Source organism: Saimiri boliviensis, chromosome 8 (assembly GCF_048565385.1).
Source record: "Saimiri boliviensis isolate mSaiBol1 chromosome 8, mSaiBol1.pri, whole genome shotgun sequence".
In the NCBI taxonomy this organism is placed as follows: domain Eukaryota; kingdom Metazoa; phylum Chordata; class Mammalia; order Primates; family Cebidae; genus Saimiri; species Saimiri boliviensis.
The window spans coordinates 28,601,710-28,619,938 of NC_133456.1; the positions used below are offsets into that span (position 1 = coordinate 28,601,710).

The 18,229-nt window shown below is 52.7% G+C and overlaps 1 protein-coding gene across 4 annotated transcripts in view; it reads left to right on the forward strand.

Annotated features, from left to right (window-relative positions):
- Positions 1–18,229, forward strand: part of ADCY5 (adenylate cyclase 5) — a 160,561-nt gene that overhangs the window by 96,266 nt on the left and 46,066 nt on the right. For all 4 annotated transcript variants that reach the window (XM_003941664.4, XM_074404232.1, XM_074404233.1 and 1 more), the window contains exons 3-4: positions 2,541–2,662; positions 17,594–17,705. In XM_003941664.4, coding sequence (XP_003941713.3) covers positions 2,541–2,662; positions 17,594–17,705 — 234 coding nt within the window. The remainder of the gene's footprint in view (positions 1–2,540; positions 2,663–17,593; positions 17,706–18,229) is intronic.

The window sequence follows — 18,229 nt, forward strand, 5'->3', positions numbered from 1 at the left end:
GGTGGTCTCTCCTCAGAGTTAACAGGCAACTGACATGGGGTTTCAGGGGGTGGGGAGGGGATGCCAGCAGCCAGAGTCACACCTCCTCCTGGGAAAGGGGAGACCTTGAAGGAGGGTGAGAAGCAGTGAAGGAGGAGGGTGATGCCAGCTGAGGAATTTGTGCTCAACAGCAAGAAAGACCCCAGGAAGTGGGGTGGGGCGGGGTGGGGGGCTCTGTGTTCTGCTGTATCTGGAGTGGAGTGTGCATTTCATTTCAGGGCTGCTGGAAGGGCAGGGAGGAGTCAGGTCATGGAAACCTTGAGGCCAGGGCGTGGGCTGATCTCAGAAGCATCAGGAGGCTTAGAAGATGATGTGGTCTGGTGTGTTTCAGGAAAGGAAGTTGCTTGCCTGCAGTGGGGAGGATGGACCAGAGGCGGCAAGCCTGGAGACAAGGAAGGTGATCTGGAGGCTGCCCCATCCAGTCTGGCCCTGAAGGTGGCCTGGGCTGCGAGAGGCTGATGAGGTTGGGGTGGAAGAGGTGCTTCAGCAAGGAGGAGCAGCAGCCAGGATGGGGGTGGTGGGAGCAGGCCAGGCCAGTGTGAGGCATAGCAAGGGGGTAGGGGGACATGGGCATTGGTTTGCAGTAGAAAATAACAGTGAGTTTAGTGGGTCTGGGAGAAGCCATATTTGATGTGGCTGGTGGAACTAGGAAACCTGTGGAGGTGTTAGGCACAGGTGGTGTTTCAGAGAGATTGGTGTCAGGGAAGTCAGAGGAAGGCCAGCTGTCCAGGGTGTTGCAACCAGAATCTGACAGCCAGGTGAGAACTGCGTATGGACAGCGGAGGAAGGCGCGGGACAGAAAGGACAAGTGCAAGAGCTGTTTCCAGATCAGCAGGAAAGGGCTGGACAGGGCCTGAGGCTGAGGGGAGTGGAATGAATTTCAGAGGGAAAGATCCGAAAAGCAAAAGCCACTTACTTATGTGGTCAGGGTCTTAACACTGTGTAGCAGAATGGGGCTGTCCCAGGCAAAGGCAGGGAAATTGAAAGAAAAGTGATTGGGGAATGACAATGTGGGAAAGTGAGTGTGGTTTGGGTGTGATGTCAGGGTGGTGGTGGCATAACATCCAGGTGGGCAGCTGGAGGCTGGCGAGCCCTGGATGGGAAGTAGGGATGTGGGAAGCGGATGATAGAACCACCTCTACAGTGGGAGCTTTGGCCATGGACTTACTCCCAGAGTGCAGGTGTGAATGGGGCGAGGACAGAGGTGGGACACGCCATGTTTGTGCCCAGGTGGAGGGAGAGGAAGCAGAAATGACATGGAAGCAGAAGAGTCTCAGGGCCACGTGGGAGGCTGACTCCAGTGTCTGGTGCGGAGTGAAGGGCAGGAGAATGAGGAGGGCTCGAGGCAGCCAAAGTGAAAAGCTGGAGATGAGCGAATGATGTACACCAGCCTGGCAGGGAACCTGGCACAGAGGCAGCTGGGCATCTTGGAGCAGGTCAGGCCCGGGAGAGGAGCTCGGAAAAAGGGCAAAGTTCAGACTCCATGCAGGCTGACTTCTGTGCCTCTGTGATGTGGCTGCTCCTTCACCTGCTTCTCTCGGCTGGTTGTGACGTTGTTTCTCAAAGTCAGCTTGCTTTCTCTCTCTCCTGGGCCACTGTCCCCCAGGTGGAACTGGAGCACCTCCTCCCCACCCCATCCTTCCAGTCTCCAGGAAGCCCTCTCTTACTACTCCAGTGGAAATCAGGTGTCCTTGCTTAGTGTCCGCATAGTAGTGCCCCAGACCCGCCGACACCAGAAGCTTTGTGAAGGAGGACACTTACCTGCCTCACTCTCGCTGTTAACTCTCTTGGTCCCCAGAATAGTGCCTGGCACATGGTAGGTGCTCAATAAATATTTGGTAGCTGATGGAGTAGATCTCATTAATGCTCTCAACAACTGCATCCCCATTTTATGGATGAGCAACCTGTGGCTCAAAGAAGCTCAGTAATATACCCAAGGTCGCGCAGAGTCTCAGGTGACATCCAGGATTCTAACCCGAGATGCTCAGTACTCACAGATTCACCAGAAGTGCTTTTCTCTGAGAAATGTGGCAAGCGAGGCGGAAGGATCAGGTAGTGTCCCGGGGAGGCGACAGGTGGATTGCACGCACACACCGGGATTGCGAGGTGGGTGCAGCTGAGCTGAGCTCGGAGTGGGAAGTAAAGTCTGAGGCTGGACTTCTAGGCTTGAGCCCTTTAGGCAGTGCAGATATGCTGTTTCTCGGCTCCTTCTGTGCCCACCTCTGCCCTCCCATGGTGGAATGATCACACACACACATACACACACACACGTGCACAGGCACACACACATACATGTATACGCGTGCACAGACACGCACATGCACACATACACATGTGCATACTCATACGCATACACACACACACACAGTGTTAGCCCAAGAGTCTCAGGAGAGCCTGAAAGGTTTCCAGGGTGCAGCAGGCAGGGGCACAGATGTGGAGGAGTGAACACTTGCCAGGCAGGTGGAAGGCGCGGTGATGAAAGCATCTGCTTCCCTCCGCAGGAGCGGCTCCTGCTGTCTGTCCTTCCCCGTCATGTTGCCATGGAGATGAAAGCAGACATCAACGCCAAGCAGGAGGATATGATGTTCCATAAGATTTACATCCAGAAACATGACAACGTGAGGTAGGGGCGAGGCTGGGGGAGGAGGAGGGAAGGGAGGGAGAACTGGACCCCAACGGAGACATCCCACGTCCCTCCTTTCAAGTGGGCACAGCCCAACAGGGTGGCTTGGTGACTCTGGAGAGTGTGTTGTCTAGAGCATGCCAGCCCCACCCCTCCAGGTGTGAATTATCATGGTGTCCCATGTAACTTTTTTGGGAGGTGGTGAGAGAGGGACAGTGAGGCTGTGCAGGAAGAGGATAGAAACAGGAGGAGGAGAAAGGAGGAAGCAAGTCCACCTGCTTTGCGGGGGAGCTCCTAGCCAACCAAGAGAGATGGAAAGCGTAGACTGGGGCTCGAATGTCGCCACCATCATCATAGCTTCACCATCTGGCAGCTTCCATGCCTCCTCAGCCAGTGCGTGCCAGGCACTGGACCAGGCTCTGCCCACCTTGTTACCAGTCCTCCTGATAACACTGCAAGCCAGCTAACCTTTATCAGCATGCCCAGTCGGTAGATCGGTCATGTATGCTATTTACTTCATATGTACTCTATTTGAAATTTTCTGTAATAAAAAGTTTAAAGAAAAAAAGCCATCATGAGGAAACAACTAACAACTAAACAAATCCAAAACATAGGACCGTCTACATCGTGTACTCTAAAAAGCCAGTCATGGAGAAAGAAAAAGGTAGGGAATGCATTCTAGATTAGAAGACTCAAGGGCCCAAGGGCCCCCAGCCAGCAGTGGTATAGGCAGGCTGCACCCAAGTGGCGGCTCCAGAGCCCATGCTCCTTTCCCTGTGTGTTTACCGCCTCCCTAGACAGAAGCCGCTGACAGCAGGGATGTGCAAGCAGATGTAGATTAATAGAGTGCAAAATCTGCTTATGAGTTCCACGGGGACACGAAGCGATACAGTGGCCTTCATCCAGCGTGGCTTCCTGGAGAGCCCAATAATCCTCCCGTATGCCCAGAAAAGTTACTATGTTTGCCTTCCAAAGAGTTCTTTCTCCTCAGGCAAGTTTTCCTAGGACTCATGAGTCCTCTAAGGTTGGTGACAAGAGGACTCTTTGGAGGCTTGGGCCGAGTTTTCAAGAAGGCAATTAAGTGGTATAGTGCAAATTCTCTCTCTCTCTTGCTCTCTCTCTCACACACACACAGACACACACACACACACACAAACACACATACACACACACACACACATAGACAAACACACACTCTAAAGGTGAGGCTGATGGCAGCAGGGGTGAGGGAAGCACTGTTTTTTTAATGCAGAATGAGCAGGACTGCCCAGTTCCCAGTTGTGCCCTGGGATCCGAGACTGTGGATTCTGCCTGCGTGTCCTCTGTCTGTCTCCCAAAACTGAGACTCTAAGCCTCTGGGAGAGACATGCACCTGCATAACACATTGGCCCCCAGTTCTGGGGGCCTCCCAGCCCACCATGCTCCTCTGTCAGGTAGGAGTAGTATAGGCAGCAGGCACCTTGGTCTCCCAGGAAGAAGGCTGCCCCTGGCTGAATCTCCACATCTGGGAGGGACCTGAGGGTGTTGCAACTGAGCTGGGTGCAGAGTGGGAAGTGGAGTCCAAGGCTAGACCCCTGGGCTTGAGCCTTTTAGGCAGTGCAGATGTGCTGTTTCCCTGCTCCTTCTCTGCCCACTTCTACCCTCCCATGGCCGATGATCTCTAGCAGGGAGAACTCACGCCTGCACAGAGCGTACCTGAGCCAACCACCACCCTAAGTGTGCTCCTCTACTCACTTAATCCCCACAACAAAGAAGAGGGCTCTACTGAGATTATCTCCATTTTACAGGAGAGAAAACTGAGGCACAGAGATGGAGTACCTTGTCCAAGATCTCGTAGTTGGTTAAGTGGGAGAAAAACCCCCAGGATGTTTTCTGATACTAGTTTTTACCCAACCTGACTACCAGACAGAGGTTTTTGTATTCCCAGGAGAAAGGAGTGTGTCTGAGGATTCTGTGGGAAGGAGGCTTGGGGACCCCTCGGGCTAACGGGAGACTCAGAGGAGAGGCAGGAGGGAGGTTTGGCTTCCTGTCTGTCTCACTCTGTGACTGAGGAGCCACCAGGGGCCTTTTCTGTCTGATGGCAGCTCCTAAAATCCAGAGGTCTCCCCCTTAGGACATGTGAGGAAACAGACTTCCCTATGAGATCAGATCCCATGGGCTCAAGTTTAAAGTAGGAAGGGGTAGCCTGCCAAGTGTTCCCAACACATACTAGCCAAGCCACTGAGCTCCCCCTTCTGGAAGTTTCTCTCCGGGTCCTGTCTTCACCACCTCACTGGCCCAGGCATTGTCCCTGGCACAGCGTGGATGCAGGTGCTTTTCTTGATTGCTCTCAGCTCCACATAGCTTTTCGTGGGTTTCACGCATTCAGTGGAACACAAAGGAAATCCAGAAAATTCACTGCTCCAAAGCAGTCTGGCACTTCCAGTGCAGGTTCCCAGCCCGCCTTGACCAACACAGACGGCTCCCCAGCCACTCCTGTGCCTCGGCCCAGTTGCGTGCCCTCTCTCACCATCTCTTCCTCCACCGCAGGCATCTTCCTACTCCCCACTCCACAGTGCTGGCTCTTGGGCCCACAGCCCTCCAGCAAGGTTGTTTGGTCAGAGGGGCTGACTCAGGCCTCTTCTACAGTGACTACCCTTGGGGTGATACCTCCCTCTGTCCCCTTCCCATGGAGGCTGTGACTTTGGGTTGATAAAAGAACACTGCCCTAATCAGAGTGGCCTACACATCAGACCCCTGCCACAGTGGGAGTATTTCTGTCTGGGATGTGCCAGGATCAATGACAGTAATCAGGAAAGAGATGAAAGGAGAGAAAAACCAAGATGCTGTGCTTTTCATGGGGACAGAGACGATTCTGACTCCGACATCGCCAGGGACAGAGGTGGCTGGTCCACATCAGAGGCCAACTGCAAGCAGTCATATGCAAATATCCCTCTGGGTCCTCTTTCCCTGTTCTGTCAGCAGCACGGATTGTAGCCCTTGGTACAAACAGTGCTTGCTCTGATCTCTGTTTTGGGGTTGAACTTTTGGCTTGGGTTGGTGGTTAAGTAGGAGATGGGGGGTGACATCATAGTTTAAAAGCATCCCTTGGGGCTGGGCTCATGGAGAGCTGCTGGGGCACGGTGGTTAGTCCTCGGTTCTGGAGTTAAGCAGTTCTGCGCATGGCCCCTACTCTGCTGTTTCCTGGCCATGTGACCAGGACAAGTTACAGGAATGGAGCCACTCTCAACCTCAGTTTCTTCATCTTCGTAATAGGATAGGAAGAGCCCCTACTTAATAGGGTTGCAAAGAGTCAATGGAATAACGTGGGGAAAGTGCTTAGCACAGTATCTGGCACATAACAAGTGTTCAGTAATTGTGAGCTGCCATTATTATTGTTACTGTTATTTTTATGATATGATCACACTCATATCAACAAAGAAAGGCCTGGGGATTCTCTAGTTGGAGAATGGAGGGTGATGAGTCACATTCATCAATTCTCTGCAGAGTTGTAATATTTAGAGAGGGTGATGACATGCTGTTCTCTAGCCCCACTGAGAGCAAGGCCACAGGAAAAATAAATCAACTCTACAGCATGACAGGCTGAGCCTGGATCTAAGGAAGAGGAAGAGACTGATGGGTGTTTGGGGAGAAGAGTTTGTCTTGGGTAGGGAGGGTGATAGGCAGGGGCCCCCGGGTGACAGGCGAGGGCCCCCACTCTCCATGGCCTCATTCTCCCCTGCCCCGAGGAGAATAATTGTGCTGCACACACCTCCTGGGGGTGCAGCCAGGGACTGACCGAGGAGCCTGTAGGATGCTTTGGTGCTGAGCCACCACTGGCCATGGGCAGAGGTGGGCCAGAGGCCAGGGGACCCCTGGAGACACTTAGATGCCTCCCCCGTCTGACGTGTGGTGACAAATGGAAATGTTTCAGCCCTTCTGATGGCGGAGCCAGGGCCCACGCTGGGATGTCCACCGGTGGCTCGCAAGCCCTCCTGCCTGTCCTACCCGACCCCAGATACCTGCATTTGCTGCGGCTGACAGTGCCAGGGCTGGGGGTGGGAGCTGGGCCCTTCCCACACCTGGGAGGGACAAGGGCCTTGGGGACATGCCAGCAGAGGCTGTTCTGGAGGGAGAGACAGCTCCTGGAGCTCTGCCTAGGCAGGGGAGAGATCAGTGAGCCTCAGCCTTCTTAGCCGGAGAAGGCGCCATACCGCGTGGGTCACAGCAAAGGCAGATGCAGACAGAACCTCAGCATCGCCAGCTAACCCTTGCCCAGGAGTCAGCAGAGGGAACAAGATGAGCACCTGTGTTGAGCAGACGGGCCTACACCCAGCTCTGCTGCCTGTTAGCTGTGTGAACTTGGGCAAGGCACCTAATCGGAGCCTCGGTTTCCTCACCTATAACATGGGATGGGGATAGTCGTGGCCATTCACTCATCCATTCAGCTAATGTTTGGCCTCTCTCTCACTGCAGGACACAGCTAGAGGCAGGCAGCGAGACGCAGATTAAAGTACGTGTCATCGCTGACATCGTGTTAAAAAAGACACTAAACAATGAATAATTAGTCAGTTGAGTTTATCACAGTCTTTCTAGTGCCAGGGTATAGAGACCAGGAGACACGAAATTCACAGGGTATTAATGTTAGACAATGTACTGATCTATGGTTCTGTTACAATTGTGATAAAAGGCACAGAGGAGCAGTGTCCATAAGAGGGGGCCCAGCTAGCTAGCCCAGGGCTCCTTGCAGGGCTGCTGGGAGGTGAGGTGAGACAGGGCATGGAAGGCCCCCAGCCCCATACAGCCCAGGAGGCTGCAGACTGATTGCCCTTGAGGCAGGGCGGACAACCAGGTGAGAGTCAAGGTCAGGTAACTCAACACCCCCAAAGGTTTCAGGGGCCAGAGAATGCCCCAGCCAGGCCCGAGAGGGCTCTGAAGGACACTCCGCTTTCACACAGGCTCCTTCTCAGTGTGGATGACCCTGCACCTGACTGGTCTGTGCCAGAGCTGGAGCCCTAAGGTTTTAAAGGTAATAGGTGGTAGGTGAGTGAGAGATCATCCCAGACTCTTATTTGTGTGAAGGGAGAGGCCACCTCTTCTTGGCAGTGCGGTCCTCTGCCTAAGAAACATTCCCTGCAGGACTCCTGGGTTCAGGATGGAGCATGGCGGTGGGGGATCTTAGTTCACTGACTTGGATCAGGCGCCCAAGTGTCCTGTGAGTCTGCAGCTGGGGTCCCGGCAGAGAGGCTGCCAAGCCTGGTGTGGCAGTGAGGTGGCAACCTCGCCTTCCCACCTATCAGGGGTGTGGCAGGGTCTTGGGGAGAGATCCCCTCTCTTCCGAGTCTTTCCCCAACACCTCCCACTTTTAAGGTTATTATCTCCTCTGCTGTCTCCTTCAAGGACTTGGCTGCATTCCCCAGGTTGCCCTGGTGTCTGGCTCCGCTGCAGCATGGTTCTGAATTATAATGACCACGCGACAGTGTCCGAGATACTCAGATACCTGTGGGTGGATTGTGCACCCCGTAGGCAGAGGGTCGAAAATCTTTATCTCCACTTATACCCTCAGCTGACAGACCACAGGAGGAGGGTCATGAACACCCTGCAGTCCCGTCTTAAACCTGACATGAAGAAGAGTGTTCTGGGCTGGGCACAATGGTTCATGCTTGTAATCCCAGGCCCAGAATACAGGGAAGCTGAGGCAAGGTGATCGCTGGAGCCTGGGAGTTTGATGTTACAGTGAGCCAAGATCTTGCTGCCACATTCCAGCCTGGGCAACAGAGCGAGACCCTGTCTCTCCTTTTTTTTTTTTTTTTTTTTTTTTTTTTTGTAAGTATTCTGAACTCTACTCCCATACCAGTTAGAGATGTAAGTGGTCTTTATGTTACTTTATTCACTCCACAAACATTTACTGAGCTGCTACTATATCCAGCCTGCCGCTATGAAAAAGACACTGTCTCTGCGCCTTAAGGAATATCCAGCCCTTGCAGCGAGGGAGTGAAGTGCTATGGGAGCAGCAGCTTGACAGCCCAGTGCACCCTGTTGGTGGGGCCACTCAGGTTGGGTCTTTAAAAAATAATAATAATAATGGGTTATTTTAGTTATAAAAATACATAGCATAAAACTCACCATCTTAGCCATTTTTAAATGTACAGTTCAGTGGCATTAAGTACATTCACATTGTTGTGCAACCATCATCACCACCATCCATCTCTGGAATGCTTTTTATTTTCCCAAACTGAAACTGTGTTAAATGATAACTCCCCATCCTCCCTCCACCAAGCCCCTGGAAACCACCATTCTACTTTGTCTCTATGATTTTGACATAGGTAGCTCATGTAAATGGAGTCATGCAGTATTTGTACTTTTTGTGACTGGCTTATTTCACTTAGCATGATGTCTTCAAGGTTCATCCATGTTACAGCATGTGTCCAGATTGTCTTCCTTTTTAAGGCCTGAATGATACTCCATTGTATGAAGAATATACCATATTTTGTTGATCCATACAAAGTGTCCGTTGATGGACACTGAGTTGCTTCTACCTTTTGGCTATTGTGAATAGTGCTTCTAGGAACATGGGTGTACACATTTTTTTTTTTTTTCATATCTGTGCTTTCCTTTTTTTTTTTTTTTTTTTTTTTAAGATGGAGTCTTACTCTGTCACCCAGTCTGGAGTGCAGCAGCATGATCTCGGCTCACTGCAACCTCTGCCTCCTGGGTTCAGGCAATTCTCCTGCCCCCAGGCACACACCACCATGCCTAGCTAATTTTTGTGTTTTTAGTAGAAACAGGGTTTTACCGTTTTGGCCAGGCTGATCTCGAACTCCTGACCTCAGGTGATCTGCCCACCTCAGCTCCCAAAGTGCTGGGATTGCAGACATGAGCCACCGCACCTGGCCTGTGCTTTCAACTTTGAAGGGTATATATCTAGAATGCATTGTTGGATCATATGGCGATTCTATCTTTAGCTTTTGGAAGAACTGCCATACTGTTTTCCAGAGGGGCTACACCATTTAACCTTCCTCCCAGCAGTGCACAAGGGCTCAAATTCCTCCACATCCTTGCCTGGGATTGGGTCCTGACAAAAGACCTCAGTTTACCTTAAATGCAGAATGGGGATTGGTGGGAACTGGAGCCAGCAGCCAGCAAGGACTTATTATTTTAGCTCTCTGCACTCAAAATGAGGGGCCCTGTGGGAGGTAAGAAGGGAGAGAAGACAGAGCAAAGAGGCGCTGACCAGTTGAATTTGTCTGGCCATGTCTTTGAAACAGCTAGAATCAGCTGTGATTTATGATTACGATTCTAATAAAAATTTAGACATAAGAAGCATTATTCTGGGCTGGGGTAAGTCAGGGAAGGCATCTTGAAGATGGAAGGGTTAGAATCAGGCCCTAAAAGAAGAATGTGATTTGTTTTTTACCTTTCAGAAAATAAACACTTTTATTTTTTGTTTTACTTTTTTTTGAGACAGAGTCTCACTTTGTCACCCAGGCTGGAGTGCAGTGGTGTGATCATGGCTCACTGCAGCCTAGACCTCCTGGGCTCATACAGTTCTCCCACCTCAGCCCTTTAGTAGCTGGGACTCCAGGCACCCGCCACCATACCTGTCTGATATTTTAAACTTTTTTGCAGAGACAGGGTCTCACTATGTTGCCTAGACTGGTCTCTGACTCCTGGCCTCAAGTGTTCCTCCCACCTTGACCTCCCAAAGTGCTGGAATTACAGGCATGCGTCACCATGCCTAGCAAAAAATAAACATTTTTATTATTGAAGAATATATGTACTTTCAGAAAAATTGGAAAATAAGAGCAGTATGGAGAAGAAAATCAAAGCACTCGTACACTCGCCACCCAAGGTCACTCACTACTGCTAGATGTTGGTGCAGTTTCTTCTACTGCTAGATGTTGCGCAGGTTTCCTTCAGGGAGCATTTCCCTAAATCTTTCCAGACTTTCTGAATGGAATGTCTTTAGGTGCTGTGGGATGTTCCATCATATGTACAGTAGGGGTAGGGTTTGGGTGGGAGGGAGGGGGTCTGCAGGAGGCCCTCGTTGATCCCAGGACGTCCTCAACCTAGGACCCCCTGGACCCAGTTCTGACGGTCAAGCCCCTTGTCTTGGTTTCCACTTGCTGAAGGAAGGTGTCCTGCTGTCCCTGCGAGAGTGGAGAGAGTGCGGTTGTCCCAGGGCAGGTGCTCCCTGCTGGTGGAGTTTGTGCAGATACTCAGTGTTCAGCAGGCTCTCATAAGCCTTTCCCCCTTTCTTTCCCAGCCTATGCCCTGGGTGGCCCTGTGGCTGCTGCCAGTTCACATGCCCCTCTCCCATCTTTTTTTGTGCCACTCCTTGGAGAAGAGTCCTCTGGTGTCTGATCTCAGCCCAGTGTTAATAAGACCACACCTGATCGTGCTAACTCCCCTAAAGGACACGAGTGACTCCTTGCTCCTCCTGTACCTTACTAGGGACATGAGTCCAAAGGATTCTCCAGGTTGGATAATAAGGCGCAAATGGAGGGGGCAAGCTGCAGGGGATGGCACTTTTGATCAAAAAGAGACCACTGGCCCATCCAGAGGTGTGAGCACTTTAGCCTCCCCGGCCCACACTGGGGCCTTCCGGGCACTTTCCCAGCACCTGCTGGTCGCAGCTTCCTGGGAGTTGGGCTGAGACCTTGCCATACTCCCTCCCTTTTCCCCACCGCCCATCATGGTTCTCAGTGTGGTCCTCAAGCTCTAGTGATGCCAGGGGCTGCAGGAGATCAGAGGAGCCAGTGAGCAGCACCACAGGCTCCCTTAGACTGCTAGGAGAACTCGTCACCTGGGTGTCCAGAGGTGATGTAGGATGTACACAGGAGCAGGGTCAGGCTCTGACAGCTTCCTAACGTCATGGGCCTGTCTGCAGCAAGGGCAAACAACCACGAGGAAATGCGCTTCACCAAAAGTGCACATGGGGAAAGCTGAGCAGAAGCTGCTCTGGAGGGCTGAAGGGCCTATTGTGGTAATTGGGACTCTGCCTCCCGCTCTTGTCCCTGGAATAGAATACAGGCAACTGTGAGTGATGGATGGCAGGCAATTAGGGAAGCGTGCACTGCCAGGGTGGCCCTACCCCCGTTCTGTGTGCCCACCATGAGGACCTGATCCTGTTGCCAAGAGAAGCTCTCACATAGGAGCTAATCAGTGAATTAGCACCTTCATGCAGGTCTGGGCCAATGCTGAGTTGAGAAATGGCCTTCAGAGTTACCTGGGGCAGACCAGGAAATCCTGGCCAGCAGAACAGACAGTCTGCTGTAAGGTAAACCTTGTAAAACCGAGGAGTCTGCAGAAGTAACAGTCACTAAGCAGAATCCTCCCCCAAAGCTGCAGAGAAATGTGACTTTACCTCTGACAGGAGGTGGGGGAATGTGGGGGTGGCAGGGTTTATATAAATGTGTGGGGAGGCTTTGGGGGCTTCAGAGTCGGGGGCTCAGCAGCAACCTTTCATGGGCTTCTGCCCACCTGGCATTGAAGCCTTACTCTGAATGACTTGTCCCTGGAGGGCAGTGACCTGCCCCTCCCTGTTTCTTCAGCAGCTGGCCAGGAAGAGTAGATTCCCAGGAGGCTGCAGGGAGGTACAGCTTTTCAAAGCCACCTGGGGCTCCTCACACACCAGTGTTGTTTCTCGTGTCTCCTGGCACACAACCAGAGGCCACCCATGTCCCCATGTCCCTGGTACCCATTCAGTCACTGGATCCATGTATATTACTGGAGCGTCTACTGGGGGCCAGGCCCTGGACTTCATGGACTCCTGTCTCAGGTGACGTGCTTGAGACTCCAAGAGGCTTTGTGGGGCAGAAGGAAGAGCTCACAATTTGGAGTTACTAGTTATGCCTCTTACTTGCTTTGGAACCAAGACGGTGTACCCCCTTTCACCACATAAGTATGAGGCACTGTTGTGGGTTGAATTTTTCCCCCTAAAAGGTATGTGTTCCCTGGTACCTGTGAATGTGACTTTATTTGGAAGCAGGATCTTTGAGATGAAATCAAGTAAAGATGAGGCCACACTGGCGTGGGATGGGCCCTAATCAATAGGAATGGTGAACTTGTGAGAAAAGGAGACTGCCTTGTGAAATCACAGACAAACAGGGAGAAGTCCTGGCAAGGACCGAGGCAGAGACTGAAGCGATGGGGCCACCGGCCCAGGAATGCCAAGGAGTGATGGCCGCCTCCAGAAGCTAGGAAGACACAAGGAGAGATTCTGCTGCATTTCAGCGGGAGCAGGGCCCTACTGATTCCTTGATCTCAGACCTCCAGCTTCCAGAACCACAGGACACTAAAAAATCTGTTGTTTTCGGCCACTTGGTTGCAGGTGCTTGGTTACAGCAGCCCTAGGAGACTCATAGGGGCACCTTTATGCCTGGGCATTGTGCTGGGTGTTGGGCAGGGCACAGAGCAGAGGCCAAGGTAGGCATGGCCTGCCGCATCCAGGCAGTCATTCAGCTGTGTGTTTCCTAGGGGCTGGGATGTAGCTGTGAATCAAGTAGATAAAAATCTCTCCGTCAATGAGTTTACATTGTAGTGAGGGGAGACTGGAGCATAAGAGTAACAACAGTACTACACAGTATAGTCAGTGGAGAAAAATACGGTGGAGAAGGGAGATAGGCAGATGGAAGGGGTTGTAAATTTAAATGGGGTGGTGGAAGCCTTCTTGAGGCCACCTTTAAACTAGCCTGGTGGTTCTCAACCCTGGCAGCATACAGTTACCAGGGAAGCTGAAAATAAAACAGAACAAAGACAATCAACAGCAGATCCCACCCCAGACTGATTAAGTCAGAATATCTGGGGCTGGGAGTAGGGAGTCTCTCCAGCTAAAAGCTCCCCAGGTGATTCTACGGGACGCCCAGTCCCAGAACCATGGTCTAGTGTAACAAGAGCTGCCCTGGAGGAAAGCGCTTGCCAAGGTCTGGTGGGGTCATCTGTAGAGGAGTTGACCACAGGCCTGGCCATCTCAGTATATGGATGGGCAGAGGCCTGGCCCAACTGAGTGGTGGCTGGGTCAGCCAGGCAGGCACAGGAGGCCCAAGTGCAGAGGAGCCCACTTCTGCTCTGCCTGGTGCTGTGGGTTACCCTGCTCGGTGGCAGTCCTGCCTCTGGTGGATTAGAGGACCTTTTCCTTCCTCCCTTGGGGGCGTCTCCAAAGCCAGGCCTTTGCTGCATAGCCTCAGGCCTGGGATGGACCAGCCACTGGTCATGCTGCCTGCCGGCTTTGTGTTGGAAGTACTGGTGTTAGCTAACGGGACGCTCACTGAACATGTGCCTTGACTCGTGTGCAACCGATCTGGACCCCAGCTTTCCTTGGTTTTGATTTCCTGAGAGATGAAGAATTTCCAGGACAACTATGGGATGGGTGCTTTCACAAACTGTGGGAAAGACCTCCTTCTTCCTGGGTGGAGGGGGCAGCCACCTGGGAGGCAGGGAGGCAGAGAGTGGGCCAGGATGGGGATGTGTAGGTGCCCTACCCCCGGCATGCACACGCCTGTATAGCCTCCCTCTGGGCAGGGTGGTGGGCCCACCAGCCACCCCAGACACCGACATCAGAGCTTATGGAGAATCCAAACTCCCTTTCATTTTCTGAGCCCCTCCACGGCTGTGCATGCTGGAGCAGCTCTCTGCTGTCCTGAGTCCCGTGGCCTAGCAGGACAGGGCCTGTCGTCTCTGCTCCGCCTCCTCACCTTTTCTTCTCTTCCATTCATTTGTTCCATCTCTTGTCCCTATTCCCATTTCTTCCACTCTTTCTGACCTTCCTCTTACAGTTGCCTTGGCTGATCCAGGCTAGGACTGAAGTGGCCAGAGGAGCCAGGTTTGGGGAAATAGCAGTGGCTAGGGGGTGCCCTCCTGTGCTTCTCCTGGGAAGGTGGAACAGCCTGGCCGAAGCCTCAGGATACACTCCCTGGTGGCCCAGCCTGTTTCCACAGGCCGTCTGATTCTCTTTGTGTGAGCTGGCAAGCACCTGCTGAGAGTGACCTCTCTCAAGGGGGCCCTGTACCTGCCGGGGACCACAGCAGCAGCTCCCACGGGTCCTCCCACCTCCCTCTGTTCCATCTATAGTGCCAGGGCGTTGGACTGTGCCTTTACGCATTTAAGATGTCTGTGGGGCCCACGGCATCATCTCGATCGGTTCGTCTCCTGAAGTGTGGAGCCAGGTCGCCTGTGTGACGTTGGGCAGGTGGCTTTTCTGTGTCCTCGTTTCCTGACGGGGTGGTTGTAAGGTGTGAATGAGGTAATACCTTCTGTGAGCTTAAAATAGTGTCTGACTGTTTTAAAATGTAGATGTTATGATGGTGAGGCCAACAGATCGGGGGAGGACTGCCATTAAGATTGTCACTCACACGTCCCACGAGGAGACACAGCACGCAGGGGCCACAGGGGGAGGCCCAGGGCAGTCAGGAGGCTGAGAGAGCAGGGGCCTTTATTGTGGTTTGTGTGGGAAGGAAGGGCGGGGCAAGGTAGTGAGGCAGCTGCTTGGCTGGTTTGAATAATGTCATTGCGCTGGCTCGGTGTGTAGGGGCTGTCCCAAGTCGCCTGCGCCTATCCCTGGGGCGGTGACCGCAGGGGATCGTTGTCAGCCGTGGGCTCTGGGTTGGTTGGTTTGTGTGTGAAAGGCACACCGTAAGGCAAGTGCTTTACTGTCTCTAGGAACTGACTTGTCCTGAGAGGCACAAAGTCTCCAGGACCTTGGATGTCAAAGCCTGGGAGTAGAATGACAGGCTTAGCAAAGGGTACCATGCTCCAGTTAGACAGGAGGGATAAGTGAGCAGTATGTGAGGCGACAGATTTGCTGATTAGTCTGATCAGTCATTCCACACTGTGGATATGTGACATCACATCACTTTTCACCCATCCCATAAACATATGCAATTATCATTTGTCAATATTTAATTTATGTATTTATTTTATTATTATTATTTTGAGATAGTCTCGCTCTGTCACCCAGTCTGGAGTGCAGTGGTGCTATCTCAGTTCATTGAAACCTCTGTCTCCGAGTTTAAGTGATTCTCCTGCCTCATCCTCTCGAGTAGCTGGGATTATAGGTACATGCCACCATGCCCAGCTAATTTTTGTATTTTTAGTAGAGATGGGGTTTTGCCATGTTGACCAGGCTGGTCTCGAGCTCCTGACCTCAAATGATCCACCCGCTTCAGCCTCCCAAAGTGCTGAGATTACAGGCGTGAGCCCAGTATTTGATTTAAAAAGGCATGCTTATGGTACACATTTTTGGAATAAAAGGATAAAATATGTTTAGTTCAACATCATTAATTTTAAAACTGTGACTGTGGATTCTGGAGCCTCAGGAGTCCCGAGGTACCTCGGGAGGAGCACAGGCCTTGGGGGCAGAATCCTGCCACTCCGCTATCTCTGGCTGCTCCGAGACTTGGCCCCCATCTGTGAAATGGGGACACTGACCCCTTGCTTGCAGGGCTGTAGCGCAGACTCAGTGAGATGACATGTCGGAAGCCTCGGCTTAGTGCCTGGCTATCAGGAGCACCTCAGTACACGGCAGTTTTTAGATTTTTGTGTCCCTTTTTAGAAAAATAACTTTAGGGGCCCTTACAGATTCTGGTCCTGGGGTCTTCCCTCCCATTTCAAAGGAAAAAGAAAATGTTTTCAATTTAGGGGACACAAGCCACAGGGACGGGCGGAATATCTGTCACCAGCTGGTGCACTGAGGAGCACTGGGGCTCCCAGGGATGCTGATGGGCCGTGTCTTCCTTTCTCCTCCCTGGGCTTCTTTTACTCTGTTCCTTGTAGAGGCTAGAGGACTCCCTCAGGATGGACGGCTTGGGGCTGGATTCCCTTCTGTGTGGGACTGGGAAGTGAGAGTTTGCAGGGCCACCATTCTGGCATGAAACACCTTCCAGAACAGAGGCATAAAAACCTTCTCCTCCCAGGAGCAGGCCCGGTGCCCTCAGGGTGTGCTCAGAGGCCACACAGGGGCAGGTCTGAGAGATGGCTGGGAGTTGGGCCCTGGCCCCCTGTTGGCACCCTTCTGAGGCACATACCTAGGCCTTATGCCCCTCTCCTGCCTTCCTCCTAGGCCAGGGGAGGGTGCAGTTAGAGCACAGAAGGAGGGTGGCAGCAGGGAGAGGCGGTGTCCTCGGCCCTCCATGCCAGAGCCTCTTTGTCCTCTGCCCAGAAGCCATGTGAAGCCCCCAGGACTCTTGCTGGCCCGCAGCCCTCTTAGAGACGAGGAGCCCCAGGCTGGGCCCTGGCCGCAAGCCCTGCCTCTCCTCCCTCATGGAGGTCTGACTTGGCCTGTTCAGGCTGCTCTAAGAGAATACCGAAGATCAGGGACTTACAGACAACAGCAATGTATTTCTCACAGTTCTGGAGGCTGGAAGTCCGAGACCAGGGAGCCAGCATGATTGGGGTCTGGCAAGGGCCCTCTTTCAGGTCACAGATGGCCACCTTCTCATATTGTCATGCGGTGGCGAGCAGAAATCGAGGAAGCAAGCTCTCGTGTCTCTTCTTAAAAGGCACTAATCCCATTTGTGAGGGCTCCACCCTTGTGACCTCATTGTCTTTCAAAGGCCCCACCTAATACCGTCACATTGGGCATTAGGATTTAATGCAGGTGGCTCATGTCTGTATTCCCAGCATTTTGGGAGGCTGGGTTGGGTGGATTGCTTGAGCCCAGGAGTTTGAGATGTGCTTGGGCAACACAGCGAGACCCTGTCTCTACCAAAACAAACCAACAAATTAGCCAGGTGGGGTGGCCCACACTTGCAGTCCCAACTGCTTGGGAGACTGAGGTGAAAGGATCCCTTGAGCCTAGGAAGTTGAGGCTGCAGTGAGCCTCTGCACTCCAGCCTGGGCAACAGAGCAAGACCACCTCCTCTCAGAAAAAAAAAAAAAAGACATTAGGTATGAATTTGGGAGACACAAAGATTCAGCCTATACAGGGTCTTCCTCCTCCACCTGTCTCCCCAGCATCCTGTTTGCTGACATCGAGGGCTTCACCAGCCTGGCATCCCAGTGCACTGCACAGGAACTGGTCATGACCCTCAACGAGCTCTTCGCCCGCTTCGACAAGCTGGCCGCAGTGAGTTGCCCTGAGCTGCTGGGGGTGGCCTCACCTGGGCTGTTGAGGGTGGCTGCTGTGGTCGAGGACCTGCTAAACCCCAGGGATGGGCTTGTGCCCGGTTCTACCCTGCTGGGCAGAGCCTGCTGGTGATGGGCAGAGCCTGCTGGTGATGGGCAGAGGGGCCTCCTCAGGCTGTGGCTGTGTCCTCATGCCCCACGTGGGTCCTGGGGACACTCAGCTGGAGCTGCTTTCAGCACTGTCGCTGACCACAAGGCTGAGCGCAGGGAGCCCTCCACGCCTCTATCTGTAGAAGTGAGTGGTGAGGCCTGCCGGCCACACTGCCCAAACCCCCAGGGGAATTGCTGTTTGTCTGGGGCACATTAGGTGCCATCAAGCCACGTTCCTGATGAGATTGTCCAGACTGATAAGAGAATGAGTCTGAATCCCCAGCTGGTCTGAAGGCAGCTGTGTGCCTTTCCCTAGAGGCATTCAATGTTTGTATAAATTGGAAGTAACACTCCATGGCAGAGGGTGGTGAACGA